This window comes from Narcine bancroftii, chromosome 1 (genome assembly GCF_036971445.1).
Source record: "Narcine bancroftii isolate sNarBan1 chromosome 1, sNarBan1.hap1, whole genome shotgun sequence".
Classification (NCBI taxonomy): Eukaryota; Metazoa; Chordata; class Chondrichthyes; order Torpediniformes; family Narcinidae; genus Narcine; species Narcine bancroftii.
The window spans coordinates 144067602-144083859 of NC_091469.1; the positions used below are offsets into that span (position 1 = coordinate 144067602).

The 16258-nt window shown below is 40.7% G+C and overlaps 1 protein-coding gene across 4 annotated transcripts in view; it reads left to right on the top strand.

Moving 5' to 3' along the window:
* The first annotated feature begins 382 nt into the window (after positions 1 to 382).
* Positions 383 to 16258, top strand: part of LOC138764726 (15-hydroxyprostaglandin dehydrogenase [NAD(+)]-like) — a 98978-nt gene continuing 83102 nt past the window's right edge. For 2 of the 4 annotated variants that reach the window (XM_069940996.1, XM_069940989.1), the window contains exons 1-3: positions 384 to 741; positions 2457 to 2580; positions 4503 to 4609. In XM_069940996.1, coding sequence (XP_069797097.1) covers positions 406 to 741; positions 2457 to 2580; positions 4503 to 4609 — 567 coding nt within the window. In that variant the 5' untranslated portion in view covers positions 384 to 405. Of the gene's footprint in view, positions 742 to 2456; positions 2581 to 4502; positions 4610 to 16258 lie in introns of all 4 variants that reach the window. The other 2 variants (XM_069940986.1, XM_069940982.1) reach the window with 2 other exon arrangements.

Here is a 16258-nt window from a genome sequence, read left to right on the forward strand (position 1 = left end):
CTGCACACTGTGTTTCCAAATTCGCGCCAAGCGTCTAGAGAGTGCGCCTCGGAGGCGCCGCCTGCTCTTTCAGGTGGGTACCCCGAGCCGCATCGGGGTACAATATGCGGCTTTACATCGGGGTACTCTGGCCACCTGAAAGAGCCTTTTGGTTTGGAGAAGAGGCTGGTCATCTGCCCTCGTCAGGCCAAACATGCATAACCAGGCGGAGCAACTGGGAGACCCTGAGTCTTCAAACCACGAGAGGACACATCAGCCCACGGAGTCAGCAGGTCTGCTGCCAATAGTCTGATGTGCAAAAGAAAACACCCCTTCTGATCGCAATCCATCCTATTAAAATGAAACCAGTTCTTCAAGGGGGAGGAGAGACGGGAACATGAGAACGGGGAGAAGGGGAGGGGTCAAATGGGTAATGCAGACCATGTTGACTGGGGCCCAAGGGGATTTAAATGGACTCAGTGTCACCATCAAGCCCATGAAGTCCACGTTGCGAGGAGGTGCAGAGAGGAAACAGGGAGAGGGTGGGAGAGAGCAAGAACTTCGCTGAAGTTTGCACGCAGCCGGGCTCTTGCCCTTCCGCCTTCTTCCAACACACACACGCACAAAAGGCATCCCTGCGAGCGGGGCAGAGCCTCCCGGGGAGTCCCGATGGCGTTGAGTGGCAAAGTTGCGCTGGTGACCGGAGCGGCGCAGGGGATCGGCAGAGCGTTCGCCGAGGCTCTGCTGCAGGACGGCTGCAAGGTACCCGGGGGCGGCCGGCGGCGATGCTGAACCCTCTCTCTCTCTCTCTCTTCGTCTCTGCCCGTCTTCCTATCCCCACCGTTCCGATCCCTTTTCTCTCTCTCTCTTCCCCCACCTCCCTCGCTCTCTTCATTTTTCCCACCCCCTCCTGCGGCCAGTTTTCTCCGCTCCCCCTTCCACCCCACGTTTATCCAGCTCGCTTTCCTCGCCTCCGCGATCTCCTGTTATTTCCTTTACATTCCTCCTCTCTGTTTCGTCCACATTCCTTCCCTCAGCTCTCTATTCATTCCCAACATTCTCTCCATCCCTCGATCTCTCCCTTCACTCACTTCGTTCCTTCCTTCATTCCCTCCCTTCTCTCACTTCATTCCTTCCTTCATTCCCTCCCTTCTCCCACTTTGTTCCTTCCTTCAATCCCTCCCTTCTCTCCATTCCTTCCTTCAAACCCTCCCTTCTCCCACTTCGTTCCTTCCTTCAATCCCTCCCTTCTCTCACTTCATTCCTTCCATCAAACCCTCCCTTCTCCCACTTCATTCCTTCCTTCATTCCCTGCCTTCTCCCACTTTGTTCCTTCCTTCATTCCCTCCCTTCTCTCACTTTGTTCCTTTCTTCCTTCAATCCCTCCCTTCTCTCACCGTTCCTTCCTTTTCCCTCTCTTCTCACACCGTTCCTTCCTTCATTCCCTCCCTTCTCTCACTTCGTTCCTTCTTTCAATCCCTCCCTTTTCTCACTTCATTCCTTCCTTCATTCCCTGCCTTCTCCCACTTCATTCCTTCCTTCATTCCCTCCCTTCTCCCACCATTCCTTCCTTCATTCCCTCCTTTCTCTCACTTCATTACTTCCTTCATTCCCTCCCTTCTCCCACTTTGTTCCTTCCTTCAATCCCTCCCTTCTCCCACTTCATTCCTTCCTTCATTCCCTCCCTTCTCCCACTTCATTCCTTCCTTCATTCCCTCCCTTCTCCCACTTCATTCCTTCCTTCATTCCCTCGCTTCTCCCACCATTCCTTCCTTCAATTCTTGCTCAGTTCTGTCCATTCACCCCTCTCTGTTCTCTCTTCATCTTCTTTCCTTCCTTCTATTCACCCCCTTTATTCTCATTTCTGTCCCTTCCATCCATTTCCCCTCTACCTCTCCATCCATCCCATCTGTCCTCTTCATTCATTCAATCAACCCTGCAGTCTCTGACCCTTCTCTCCATCTCTCCCCTCAGATCTCTCTTCAATTTTTTCCATCCTTCCTTCCCCATCCCTTTCCCTCCCCTCTCATTCCTTGATCTATCATTTGTTCTCTCAATTCTGTCTCTCCACAACCCCTTCTATTTTTCTCTCTATCCATTCCCTTCATCCCTGCACTCTGTTCTCCCACCTTCAGTCCTTCCTTTGCTCCTCCTCAATATATTCTCCTATTCCTCCTTTGCATTCTGTCTGCATTCTTCTTCCACACTCTTTTCATCTCTCCATTCACTCTCTCTTGACCTTCCCTCTCCTTTCTTCTTTCTCCATTCTTATAATTCATTTCATTTCGTCTCTCTCCATTCCCCTCGTCTGCATGTTCTGCACATCCGTCTCACCTGCTCCCCTGTGCCACCTCTTCTCTGTTCCTTTCCTGTTCCTCCATCAGGTCTTTATTCTGTCTGACCCTCTCCGCTGCTCCAGTTTGCTCCATTCCTCTCCATTCATTCTCTCCCTTTATTCCCCCTGTCCTTTTTCTCAGGTTGTTCTCCTGGACTTTAACAAAAATGCCGGAGAAAGCTGCAAGAATGCACTAGATATGGAATATCAGAGTGCTGACAGTTTGTTCATTGCCTGTGATGTGGCATCCGAGGAACAGTTGAAATGTAAGTGTACGAGTAGGAGATGTGTGGCTCTTTGATAATAATTATAATTCTCATGTAGCCTGAAGCACAACGGCAGAAGGAAAGACATTGAATCTTAAATTGATCAGTAACACACTCTGATTGCAATGATCTGAGGGTTAATAATCGCAGCAGTGCCTGCCGAATGTTATTTCGACACGTCGACCACATGCAAACACACCCACACACACACCCCACTTCACACCCCTCTTGTATTAATATTTGCCCAACTGTTAACAAACATCTGATATTTGTTATCTGATGAACATTTAAACTTGCACCTGAGGACTCAGGTGAACTATTTAGACTCTCAATGGCAAGCATTTTAATGATCTGTATTCGCTATGCAGACTTTATTTCCAATATTTTTAATGTTGCATTCAGTGGAAGAAGATCAGCATTTTTATCCCTCTCCCGTGGGTCCCAACATGCTTGTCTCCTGCCACAGTGTATAATGGAGCTAGGTATAGCATTTAAGTATCTGAGTGAGCCCTTGAACTACTCAGGCACCGAAGGCTGTAACCCAAATGCTGATAAAGAGAATTAGTAATAATGGGTACTTGATGGACTCTTTGTTTAATTGAGTGAAACATGGGCCTGAGCCCTTCCTCATGGTATGAATGACTAAAGTTAGACATCTGAATTAAAGGCTGGGACAAAAAAGGGGGAAAATGGGAGAGGAGGGGTACAGGCCAACAGATAAAATGCATTAATAGGATGAGGAAGTGAGAATTGAATTTGGCTCTTTGAAAGGAGACAGAAGGAAAAGAGAAAGGGAGAAAGATCTGGGGGAAAGGCAACAGGGGGAGAGGGGAGGTTTAATTGAAACCGGAGAAGTCGATATTATTGCCATCCAGTTGGATGGGAGATGAAGTGTTGTTCCTCCAATTTGCACGTGGTCTCAGTCCGGCAATGCATGGACAGATACGTCAGCAAGGGAATGGGATGGGGAATTGAAATGGGTGGCCACTGGGAAATCCATACTGTTGTGGCAGACAGATCTGGACGCTCCACAAAGTGATCTCCAGCCTGCGCACAGTCTCTCCAATGTAGAGGAGACCACGACAGGGTCATCAGATACAGTAGATGATCCCTGCAGATTCGCTTCACCATGAAAGACTGCTTGAGGCCCCGAATGATGGTGAGGACTGGGTGCAAGTGGAGCATCTCCTGTGATCATAGGAGTGGGGGCCAAGGGGGGGATTGATGGGGAGCAGTGGAGGAGGAAATCACAGAGGGAGAAGACACTGTGGAAGGCATTGAGGGAAGGAGAGGGCAAGATGTATCTGATGGTGGGATCACCTAGTAGGTGGCAGAAATGGAAGAGTAGGATATGTTGGATGCAGAGACTGGTATGGTAGTAGGTGAGGACAAGGGAAATCCTGTCTGTGTTGGAAGGGGCTAGGACAGATATGTGGGTAGTGGCGAATGTGTGAGTGTTCGCTATTATAGTTTTTTTTCTTTTTAAGGACTTGTTTGGCTGTAACAAGTAAGAATTTGGGTGGATATATACATTGTACAATGTGCATAACAATGAACACATCGTGATCCTTCAGGGCTGAAGGACTTGTATCTCTGCTATATGATCATGACTTTAGAAGAGAGGAATCCTTCTACCTTGGCAGAAATATCAGTAGCCTGATGTAAGGCCCAACCTGAAATGTTAGTTACCCTTGACTTCCTGTGAATGTTGCATGACATGCTGAGTTTCTTCAGCATAATACAGATTTCACTTAACCAATAGATAAATAAGCGAGGAGGGAGTTTCGGAGGGATAAGTAGTGTGGCAGGGAAACCATCTGGCTAGATCTTCTAAAAACCCATTACGTATTTGATACGTTAAATGTGCTTGTTTGATGCTGCTCTATTCTTCTGTGATTGCATCCTGCACTGATTTCTTTTAGGTGCCTTTAAGAAAGCAGTTGAACACTTTGGAAGTTTGGACATACTGTGCAACAACGCTGGAATAAACAATGAGAACAAATGGGAACAGACAATCAGCGTTAATTTGGTAAGACAGACCACATCCTCCTTTACATACAAAGATAAAAATGCTCGGTCAGCTTCTCAGATGCAACAAGCTGCACTTATGTCAGAATAATCGTACTTTAGGACAGTGGGTCTTAACTTTTCTCCCGCACTCACATACCACCTTAAGTAATCCCTTACTAACCACCGAGCACTGATGGCGTCCTTCAACAATCCAGAGAAATGTTTGATCTTCAGAAAATAATTCAGAACTTAATGGCACAAGTTCACAAAAATTTACAAGAGCGCGAGGCATGTGTCGAAGAGTTGAAGCGGGCTTTATCAACAAAATCTTATCTCATGCAGGTTTGAAATGGTGGCACAGTGGGTGGTCCTGCTGTCCCATGGCAACCAAATCCTGGGTTTTGATCCTGATCTCAGGGTCAAGTTTGCACCTACTCCCAGACTCCTCTGTGTGCTCCTTTTTCTCACATCCGAAAGGCGTGTTTGTTTGTTAATTGGCTGATGTTAATTAATCCTTAAAACAGTTAAGTGGTTAAAAAATATAAATATATAAAATATTATCTTTCAGTCTTTTTATTTAGTTTTATAGAACAAGCACACATTGTATAGAGAACACGAGGCTATCAAATATGAAGAATATAAGTACATTTCCAAAAATAAAACAATAGCGACCTACCCCTTCCCCATACAACGTCAGAATGACAAAAAGATTTTTTTTTTGAGTGGCATGGTTGGTGTAGCAGTTAGTGCAATGCCTTTTACAGCAGCAATGATTGGGACTGGACTAGTGTTCGAATCTCGCGCTCTCTGTAAGGAGTTTCTACATTCTCCCCGTGTCTTTTCTCCAGGGGCTCCAGTTTCCTCCCATCATTCAAATCATACCGGGGGTCTAGGTTAATGGGGCGTAAGTTGGGCGGCATGGACTCATGGGCTGAAATGGCTAGTGACTGTGCTGTATGTCTAAATCGAAAAAAAAATTTAAGTTGTCGCCTCCAGTAGAAAGGCAGTGGGACTCATGAGACCGGCAGCTGGTATTGATTCAAGGGACGCAATGGCCACCTTCCTTTTTCTCTGAAAGGAAAAGTTACTTGATTATTTCTATATGTTGATCCCAAGACTGCAAAAATCTGTGATGACTTGTGTTCGTAGTTCAGGCCATCATGCAAGCCAACCTCGCTTCCGTCGACTCCATCTATGCCTCCTGCTGTCTTGGGAGAGCTATCATTTTAAAGGAGACATCCCACCCCATTCAGTTTGTCTTCTCTCCACTTTAGTCAGGCAGAATAAACATGACCTTGCAAACACAGACAGGGCAGTTCCTTTCCTGCTGTTAGCAGGCTCTTAAATTGACCCCTCATTGCTAAAAGCTGATACCTTGAACTGTTTTAACTGTAATTTTCTCTTTACCCTGCTCAATTTGACTGACTGTAACATTATATCCTGCATGTGCTTTATTATTGCGCTACTTGCTATACTACTTATGAGTTGATTTGTCTGGATAGCATGCAAAACTAGGCATTTTACTTTGGCTTGATACACATGACAATAAACAATTGAATTCAATTCACTGATTTTTTTTCATCTCTCCGATGATATTGCTATTGGAATTCCTATTAGCAGTGGGTGGGGTGGGGGGTGGGGGGGGGAGCAGCCACTCCCCCCAAGCACATTCTTTAAAAGTGGCACCTTTTTGAACTGTGTGCTCACTGCTCAGTCTCCTGTGATATGCTGGACCAATGAAAACAGTGAGCACACAGTTCAAAAAGGCACAGTTGAAAAATGTGCTTGGGGAAGAGATCTGGCCACTGGCATCAGGGGACAAATAGCTCCAAAGGTATTTATTTCTTCTTGGCTTTCAAAATTATAATGACTTCATAATAAAAGGTGTAAGTGTGATTTTAAAAAAAATAATATCCTTTAAAACTGTATCTTACTTAAGTTCCTGTCTTTTGATGGTAGATACAGAATAAAAACATATAATGAATTTAAAATTACTTGGTATGCGCCGTACTCCTGCCACCTCAACCCCACGGTTGATGCCACTGCCAACCCCTCACATTTCCCCCCCCCCACCACACCCTAGTCTAACACTGCCGAAAAATCAAGTGTGGCCTTTCATTCTACCATCGATGCACCATCTGGTATGTGTTGTGGAGCCTTTTACATGCGCTCGCTCCCTCTAATGTTAGAACCTGACCTCACTTCTGCCCATTAGATAGCTGGTAGGTTCACGGTTTTGCAGTCTAATTGGAATCTGTTTATACTGTCTCTTTGTCTTTTTCTTCTCAAGGAAATAACTGTGGGGTGACCCACCAGAGATCCAAAGTAATGAGCAATTTTGATAATATAAGATGCACCTCTTGTAACCAGAGACCTCAAAAGCATCCAGGAGCAAACTTAAGGGAAATTTCTTTACTCTAAAAGCATTGAGAGTGTGGAACTCACCACACAGAGAGTAAAATAGCATTAATGTACCAGTCAGAAGGCTAGAGGCAGAAACAAATAGAAGATATTGCTGATTAATTTAGATGGGAGAAAGAGAGGATGCATGGACTGTAAATACTGGCTTGGTCTGGTAGGGCCGAATGGTCTGTTCTGGTCCTACATAACCTCTGCAATCCTGAGAATGCTGGTTATATTACCTTGATATTCTTGAAAATTTGCTCTTCAAGACTCCAGAGGCAGTGTAGTGATAGAGTGGTACCACCAGAGGAGTCAGAGACAGAATTTGTACATCTGGGGAATGTTGCATCTTGTGAACATTGTTGCATCTTTAGAAGATTCAAGATAGATGCCTTTCATGAGGTCTTCATGTGTGTGTTCTGATTTTGGTGCTGGTTTCTTAGTTAATAAATCTAGTTGTTTTAAAAAGAACACAAGTTTCTTTATGTAATAAAAAAAATCACATGGTGCCAGGAGTGGAAAAAACAACCAAGTTCTGCTGTGCACAGAAGTAAAAGAAAAAAAAAGTGTGCATAGTGAATAACGGTCGATGTCAGCAGAGAAAATATGGAGGGTTTAAAAGCTCCTAACATGGAATATTTGACTGGAAATATTGACAACAAGTGGAGGCTGTTTAAGCAAAGGTTTATGCTTTACCTGCAAGTGTTTGCAATCGATAGTGAACCAGATACACAGAAGATTGGAATGCTACTTACTGTGGCGGGACCTCAAGCTGTAGAAGTTTTGAACAAATTTGATTTTGCCGAGGCAGAAGACCAGAGCAAATTTGACAAGGTTATTGAAATGTTTGATGAACACTGTTCACCAAAGATAAATGGAACCTTTGAAAGTTAGGTGTTTCACTCACTCACGCAGCTGCAAGAAGAGAGCTTTAACACAATTTTTTTAACAGACTTAAAACTAAAAGGAAAAATATGCAATTTGGATGGCTGCAAGATTCAATGGTCTGTGATCAAATTGTGTTTGGGATTATTGATCAGAAAATGAGAGCAAATTTGTTGCGAGAGACAGAGCTTACCTTGGTAGGAACAGTGAAAATATGCCGCATGCAATAAAGTTTGGTGATAGAGTAAAAGCCAGTTGAGATGGAGGCATAGTCATAGCCACAGTGTCTGGGCACACACACAAACAAAATATGAGATACAGGAACCAACAAACCGATGGAGACACATTCAATTCTAAACAATGTGGCACTAAGCATGCACCAAATCAATGCCCATCTTATGGAAAAGTCTAACAAGAGCAAAGGGCAGAATTACCATGCAAAGGAATGTTTTTCCAAAGGGAAAATAAACAGAAGTAAAAATGTACACATTATAGAAGAAATTGCTCTCAGTGGTACACTTTTCAATGCATGGTGGTGCAGGAAATGAACAGTGTCGAGCAGGATAAATGGACTGTTTCATTTCATACAAATGGAATAAATATTCCTTTCAAGTTAGACACAGGGACAAAGATCAATTTGATCTGTGAGCACGACATCAGGGCAATGAAGATAAAGCCATACATCCACACAAATCCTGCACTGCTCAAAGCCTACAATTGACATAAATGGTATATGTAAACTCAAGGTGAAAATTAAAGAGCATCATCTCAGGTTCACAGTAGTCCAAAACTGACATTATTGTTATTCACTGCTTGGTGGCAAATCACCCTTTTCAGAGGTAAACTGTTAGAGACATGTGTAGAGACAGATAAGAGCAAGGTGAAAGCAATTTTAGAGATGTCCAGACCAATTGACAAAAAAAAGCATATTGAGAGTGCTGGGAATGATCAATTTCATTGGTAGGTTCATATCAAACCTGTCTTCCAAAACAATGTACCTAAGGAAGTTGTTGCAGGAAAAATGTGAATTCAAGTGAAGAGACAACCACGAGGAAGTATGGTGATGACTACAGAACCAGTAATCTTGGTATTCTTTGACATATCCAGAAAGATGAAAATATCCACAGATACTTCAGAAGATGGAATAGGTGCCAAACTACTTCAGGCTGTAGGAGAAGATTGGAGACCAGTAGCATATGCATCAAGGATGATGACAACATCTAAATGTCGATATGCACATTCGAGAAAGAGTGTCTAGATCTGGTTTACAGACTGGAGAAATGTGTATGGTCTACCAACATACGTGACAGAGACAACCACAAGCCATTAATAGCAATAATCAAGAAAAAACTCAGCCAAATGTCGCCGAGAATCCAAAGACTGATGATGAAGCTACAACATTATGACTTTGAATTAGTGTACACACCAGGGAAACATATTGTATTAGTTGATGTGTTATCCAGGCCAACGATGCAGAGTGAAGCACACAATGAGAGTTCCACAGCGACAGATGTGAATTTCCATGTGAATCTCTCCCTATATCTGACATGAAATCCAAGCAGATTGCAGCTGAAACACAAAAGGACACAGGTCTACAGAAGGCCATCAAGAATGGCCTAGAAATGAATATCAGCCATACTACAGCATCAAACCTCAGCTGAGTATTGTCAATGGGCTTCTACTCAGAAGAGCAGAATTTGTCATTCCTCCATCACTGAGACAAAAGAAATGCTGAAAAGGGTGCATGGGGGCACCTTGGAGTGGAAAAATGCAAGAGAAGGGCCAGAACTGCTGTTTATTGGCTAGGTATAAATGCTGATATTTTACAGGATGGTTTACAGCAGTGAGACCTGTTTGAAGAACTGCACACTTACGTTTGTGCTGCTGATGTTCATATTACTTACGTGTTGAACTTTAAATTGAAAGAATACTGTATTAATGTGTCATGTTTGATTAAACATCTTAAAGAAAGGGGATGTAGTGATAGGATGCTACCACCAGGAGAAGTCAGAGTATGTAGCATCTGGGGAATGTTGTATCTTGCGAACATTATTGCATCTTTGGTAGATTCAAGATGGAGGCATTCCCATGAGGTCTGCATGCAAGTATTTTATTTTTAATGCTGGTTGCTTAGTTTTTAAAAAGAATTCCAGTTTCATTATTGTAATAAAAGAAACATCACAGGCAGCTGATGAAGACTAGCAATTCTGCTAGTGTTTCTGAAGCCATCAGCATACCTCACCCCCAAGACACTTTCTTTGCCTTGGCTTTGCGGATGAAGATTTACGGAGGGGTATGTTCACGTCTGCTGCAGGCTCGTTGGTGACTGTCAAGTCCGATGCGGGACAGGCAGGCACAGTTGCAGCGGTTGCAAGGGAAAATTGGTTGGTTGGGGTTGGGTGTTGGGTTTTTCCTCCTTTGTCTTTTGTCAGTGAGGTGGGCTCTGCGGTCTTCTTCAAAGGAGGTTGCTGCCCGCTGAACTGTGAGGCACCAAGATGCACGGTTGGAGGCGATATCAGCCCACTGGCGGTGGTTAATGTGGCAGGCACCAAGAGATTTCTTTAAGCAGTCCTTCTACCTCTTCTTTGGTGCACCTCTGTCTCGGTGGCCAGTGGAGAGCTCTCTCAAGACTACTCAACCTATAAGTGATTTAAATTGCTTTGTTCTACAGTAAAATCCCCGGAATCCAGCACATCTGGGGATTGTTAGATGCCGGATAAGTGAATTTGCTGGTTTCTTGAGATTGTGTGTTGCTCACTAACTAACTAATTAACTGCTAGGGGAACCAACTTTTATTTTTTTTGTATTTTTTACCTATTTATTTTCCATGATTTTCTTTTGCTGGGTACTTAAGGCTGCCAGTTGCTTCAATTCCAGATTACAGGGATTTTATTGTATGCTTATATTTTCTGGAAAAAATGCCCTTTTTTGTAATCTGGTTGTTTTTATATCTTTTATTCTTTGAAGGCATTGTTTACTGATTCCTTGTTTTTTTTTTCTCCATAAATGAGTGAGGCCCATCCATCATCAGTTCATGGATGGTTCAATGCTATCAATAAATACTGTAAAAGCATTTTTAAAATTTAAATCTAATTTTAAATTTAGACATTCAACATGGTAACAGGCCTTTCCAGCCCATGAACCTCTTCCCTGACAAATTCACCAATTAGTCAACAGACCCTGTATTTGAAGTGTGGAAGGAAACCAGAGCACCTGGAGGAAGCCCACACAGACACTGGGGGAACGTACAAACTCCTTGCAGACAGCGCCAGATTTAAACCGGGTTGTTGGTGTCATAATCATGTCGTGCTAACTGCTACGTGAACTGTTTTGCCCACGGTAATTTACAAATCAATAGAATTAATTAAGCAGAGCAAAGACAACAGAGCAACTGTTTAATAAGTCAAGACAGTGGCACAAAATGAACTGAATAGTATGGGAGCAAATCTTGGCTATGACCCAAACCATTCTGGAGTTGATAATTAAACACAAGTCATTTTGTCAAGCTGTATTTTTTTTTAATTAGGAATGCACATTGATGAAAATTATTCATTCATTTTTCTTTCATTTAAAATATTTTTATGAAGTTTAATAGAAAAATCCTTCATACAAAATCATCTAATAAAATAATAAACAACAGATCAAATATACATATAACATATTAAACATACAATGTAAATCAAAAAACCATCCGTAAATGTTTATTTAACTTGTTTCTTTAAGACATCAAATTCTATAAATATGATAATTAATTGTTTATCCCTTTCTCATAATATATCCCAGTATAATTCTGGATAGAAAATACATAAGACTAAATTAAACAATCCCTTTATATAAACCAAAGGTAAATTCCATCTTAATTAATGATAAACCACATATAACCCCATGTTTAACTAATCTAAAAAAATAAAAGATAAAAGAAACAAAACAAAACAAAAACCACTGATTAATCTAACCCCTCCTTCTAACCAAGGTTAACTTGTAAAATTGTAAAGATATGGATGGAATAGTGACCTTCAAATACCAGAGAGTCTCTGGAGCGTCCAGACTTCTTACATCTTAGTGAGCTGTGAACAGGCCTCACATCTTGTCAAATTGAAACTTTATATCTTCAATGTTATATTTAAGTTTCTCTAAGCTTTAACAGGGCATTACATCATGCCATGACTGGTTAGGTGGAGAGTCATCCTTCTACTTCCTTAAAATTGCTTTGCTAAAATTTTCCATGGGTTGAAGACAAAAATATACCCTCTTCTTTTTTTAAATTTTTTAATTTTTCACATTATGAACCATACTGACCAAAATACACATAAACATTTCCCTCTTGAATATACACAGTGTCATTTTCTCCCCTTTTCCCCCCTCTCTTTCCTCCCTCCTTCACCACCCCTCCCCACTCTCTCAACATTCAACATATATGATACATTAAACCCATTAAACAATATCGTAACACAATTAAAATAAACAAGAAATTTGTGTCTTCTACTTTTACACACTGGGTCAGTTCATTTCGTCGTCTTCTCCTTCTGTCATTTTAGGTGGTGGAGGTCCGTGGTAGGACTTCTCTATTGTGTTCCATGTATGGTTCCCAAATTTGTTCGAATACTGTGATGTTATTTCTTAAATTGTTATTTTTTCTAATGGAATACATTTATTCATTTCTATGTACCATTGTGGTATTCTCAGGCTATCTTCTAATTTCCAGGTTGACAAAATACATTTTTTTGCTACAGCTAAGGCTATCATAATAAATCATTTTTGTGCTCCATCCAAACCAAGTCCGAGTTCTTGACTTCTTATATTACTTAGAAGAAAGATCTCTGGATTTTTTGGTATGTTGCTTTTTGTGATTTTATTTAATACCTGATTTAGATCTTCCCAAAACTTTTCCACTTTCTCACATGCTCAAATTGCATGTACTGTTGTTCCAGTTTCCTTCTTACAGCGAAAACATCTATCTGATACTGTTGGGTCCCATTTATTTAACTTTTGGGGCGTGGTGTATAGCCTGTGTAACCAATTATATTGTATCATGCGTAACCTCGTGTTTATTGTATTTCTCATAGTTCCGGAGCATAGCTTTTCCCATGTTTCATTCTTTATCTTTATGTTTAGATCTTGTTCCCATTTTTGTTTAGGTTTACAGCTTGTTTCCTCGTTCTCCTTTTCTTGAAGTTTGATGTACATGTTTGTTATAAATCTTTTAATTATCATTGTGTCTGTAATCACATATTCAAAATTGCTTCCTTCTGGTAACCTCAGTCTGCTTCCCAATTTGTCCTTCAAGTAGGTTTTCAGTTGGTGGTATGCAAACTTTGTACCATGACTTATACCATATTTATCCTTCATTTGTTCAAAAGATAATAATTTATTTCCCAAAAAAACAATTTTCTATTCTTTTGATCCCTTTTCTCTCCCATTCTCTAAAGGAAGGATTATCTATTGTGAAAGGGATTAGTTGATTTTGCGTGAATATTAATTTTGGTAGTTGATAATTTGTTTTCTTCCTTTCTATGTGAATCTTCTTCCAAATGTTGAGCAGATGGTGCAGTACTGGTGAATTTCTATGTTGCACTAGCTTTTCATCCCACTTATATAGTATATGTTCAGGTACCTTCTCCCCTATTTTATCTAGCTCTAATCTGGTCCAATCTGGTTTTTCCCTTGTTTGATAAAAATCTGATAGGTATCTTAATTGTGCTGCTCTATAATAATTCTTAAAGTTTGGTAGCTGTAAGCCCCCTTGTTTGTACCATTCTGTTAATTTATCTAGCGCTATCCTCGGTTTCCCCCCTTTCCATAAGAATTTCCTTATTATTTTCTTTAGCTCCTTGAAGAATTTCTCTGTTAGGTGAATTGGTAATGATTGAAATAGATATTGTATCCTTGGGAAGATGTTCATTTTAATACAATTTACCCTTCCTCTCAGTGGTAGTGGTAAGTCTTTCCAATGCTCTAAGTCATCTTGTAATTTCTTCATTAATTGCTGATAATTTAGTTTGTATAGATGGCTTAGATTATTATCTAGTTGTATACCTAGCTATCAAATGGCAAATTGCTTGCCATCTATATGATGATTCTTTCTTAAACTTTGTGAAATCCGCATTATTCATTGGCATTGCTTCACTTTTATTTGCTTTGATCTTGTACCCCGATACTTCTCCATATTCCTTCAATTCCTTATGTAATCCAACAGTGGTGGTTGCCTTAGATGCAGAGAAAGCCTTTGACAGAGTAGAATGGAATTATTTATTCAAAGTACTACAGAGGTTCAACCTTCCAGAGAAATATATTAATTGGATTAAAGCATTATATATATAAGGGACCAATGGCAAAGGTGACAGTAAATGGATATATATCAAACCAATTTAAATTAAGCACATCAACTAGGCAGAGATGTCCACTATCTCCCTCACTGTTCGCGTTAGCTATAGAACCACTGGCAGAACTGATGAGAACAGAAAATAAAATAAGAGGGATAAAAATAAAAGAGAAGGAACATAAAATCAGTCTATTTGCAGATTACGTCGTAGTATAAACAGAACCAGAAATATACCCTCTTCTTGAGGAGAAAAAAAACAACAAAGCAATGAGGGGGCATAGTTCTAATTTGATCTTTAAAATCTTTGATAAAACTGGAAAAATAGCTTTCCAACACTTTTTTTCTCAATTAGGGCACTAATGTAAAACATACGAATCAATGAGGCTTCAAAGATTTTATACTTACTGCACAGAAGATCAACATCCGCTTAGAAACGAGATAATTTGAGGTTGGACTTGTGTATCCTATGCATGTGATAGTACAGATTCTATCACCAATGTGTATATGTAGATAAGTACGGATGGTAGTGTAGGATGACTGTGATTGGCTGAGAGTGTAGCCACACCTACTGGCAAGTCTTAAAGGATTGCTCCTCGCCAGACCAGGTCATTCTGGACTGGTCGACCTACTTGTGATACACTCCAGTCTTTTAGTTAATAAAAGCCTTGGTTTGGATCAATAAGTCTTTGGTTCTTTCGACGGGCATCACGATGCACAACCTTAAATTGTAACAAACAATGTTGTGCACAAAATGACGATTCATTGATCAGGTTAAGAGTGGAAAACCAATCTTGGTCTGAAATTAAATGTTTAAATCACATACCCAAATACTCTTAATCCCAGTACATGGAGGCTGCTCTTAAATCTAATAAATTATTATAAATAATTGATAAATTATGCCAAATGAACCATGTTAAACCCTTTTTATTGTAATAACGTATAAAATAAGGGGAGAAAATGAAAAAAAAAATTGAAAACTAAAACTAACTTTAATCTAATCCCATCCCTCTAATCAAGGAAGTAATGCTACAGCTGTTTAAGGCATTGGTGAGGCCAGGTTTGGAGTACTGTGCTCAGTTCTGGTCTCCAAATTATAGATAAGATATAGATAAAGTGGAGAGGGTGCAGAGAAGGTTTACAAGGATGATGCCTTACTTACAGCATCTGGATTACAGGGAGAGATTAAGGAGACTAGGACTTTATTCATTGGAACATCGACGACTGAGAGGGAACTTGATAGAGGTATTTAAAATTATGAAAGGATTAGATAGACCAGACATAAACAGACTCTTTACCCTGAGGGCAGGGGAACAAGAGGCCATGAGTTAAGGGTAAGGGGGCAAAACTTTAGGAGAAATATTAGAGGTGGCTTTTTCACTCAGCGAGTGGTGACAGAATGGAATGATATTCTGAATGAGATAGTTGCGGCAGGGTCCCTTCTGTCCTTTAAGAGAAGGTTGGATGTGTACATGGAAGTGAGGGGTTGGGAGGGTTATTGTTAGAGAGTGGGAGGTTTGAGCTAGTGGAGTTGTTCTAGTGAACCGGTGCGGACTTGGAAGGCCGAAATGGCCTGTTTCCGCTCTGTAAATGGTTATATAGTTATATGGTTACCTTCTGAATTAATTAAAGAAAAAATTCCACAGGCAATGAACGATCAGAACATGCAATAATTGTTAATTCTTTCAATTATAAAAAAAATTTGTAGAATGGGCCCCAGAATTGAAATAAATAAATTGAAACTTTCCATCTTTGATATTACATCTAATTTTCTCTAAACTTAAATAGGACATTACGTCACATAACCACTGGGTATGAGTAGGGGATGAGTCCTCTTTCCATTTCAATAAAATTGCTCATCTGGCTATCAACATGGAAAAAGCAAAACTTATATCAGCGTCTCGTGAAAAAATGTTTTTCTGAATCCTGAGGAAGAACCAAACAAAGCAATTAATGGGCAAGGTTCCAAATTAATCTTAAGAATCAAGTTTTGAAAATGTCTTTCCATAACCTCTCCCTAAACACATGGATCAAATTTGTAACGAAACAGCAGACATTTGT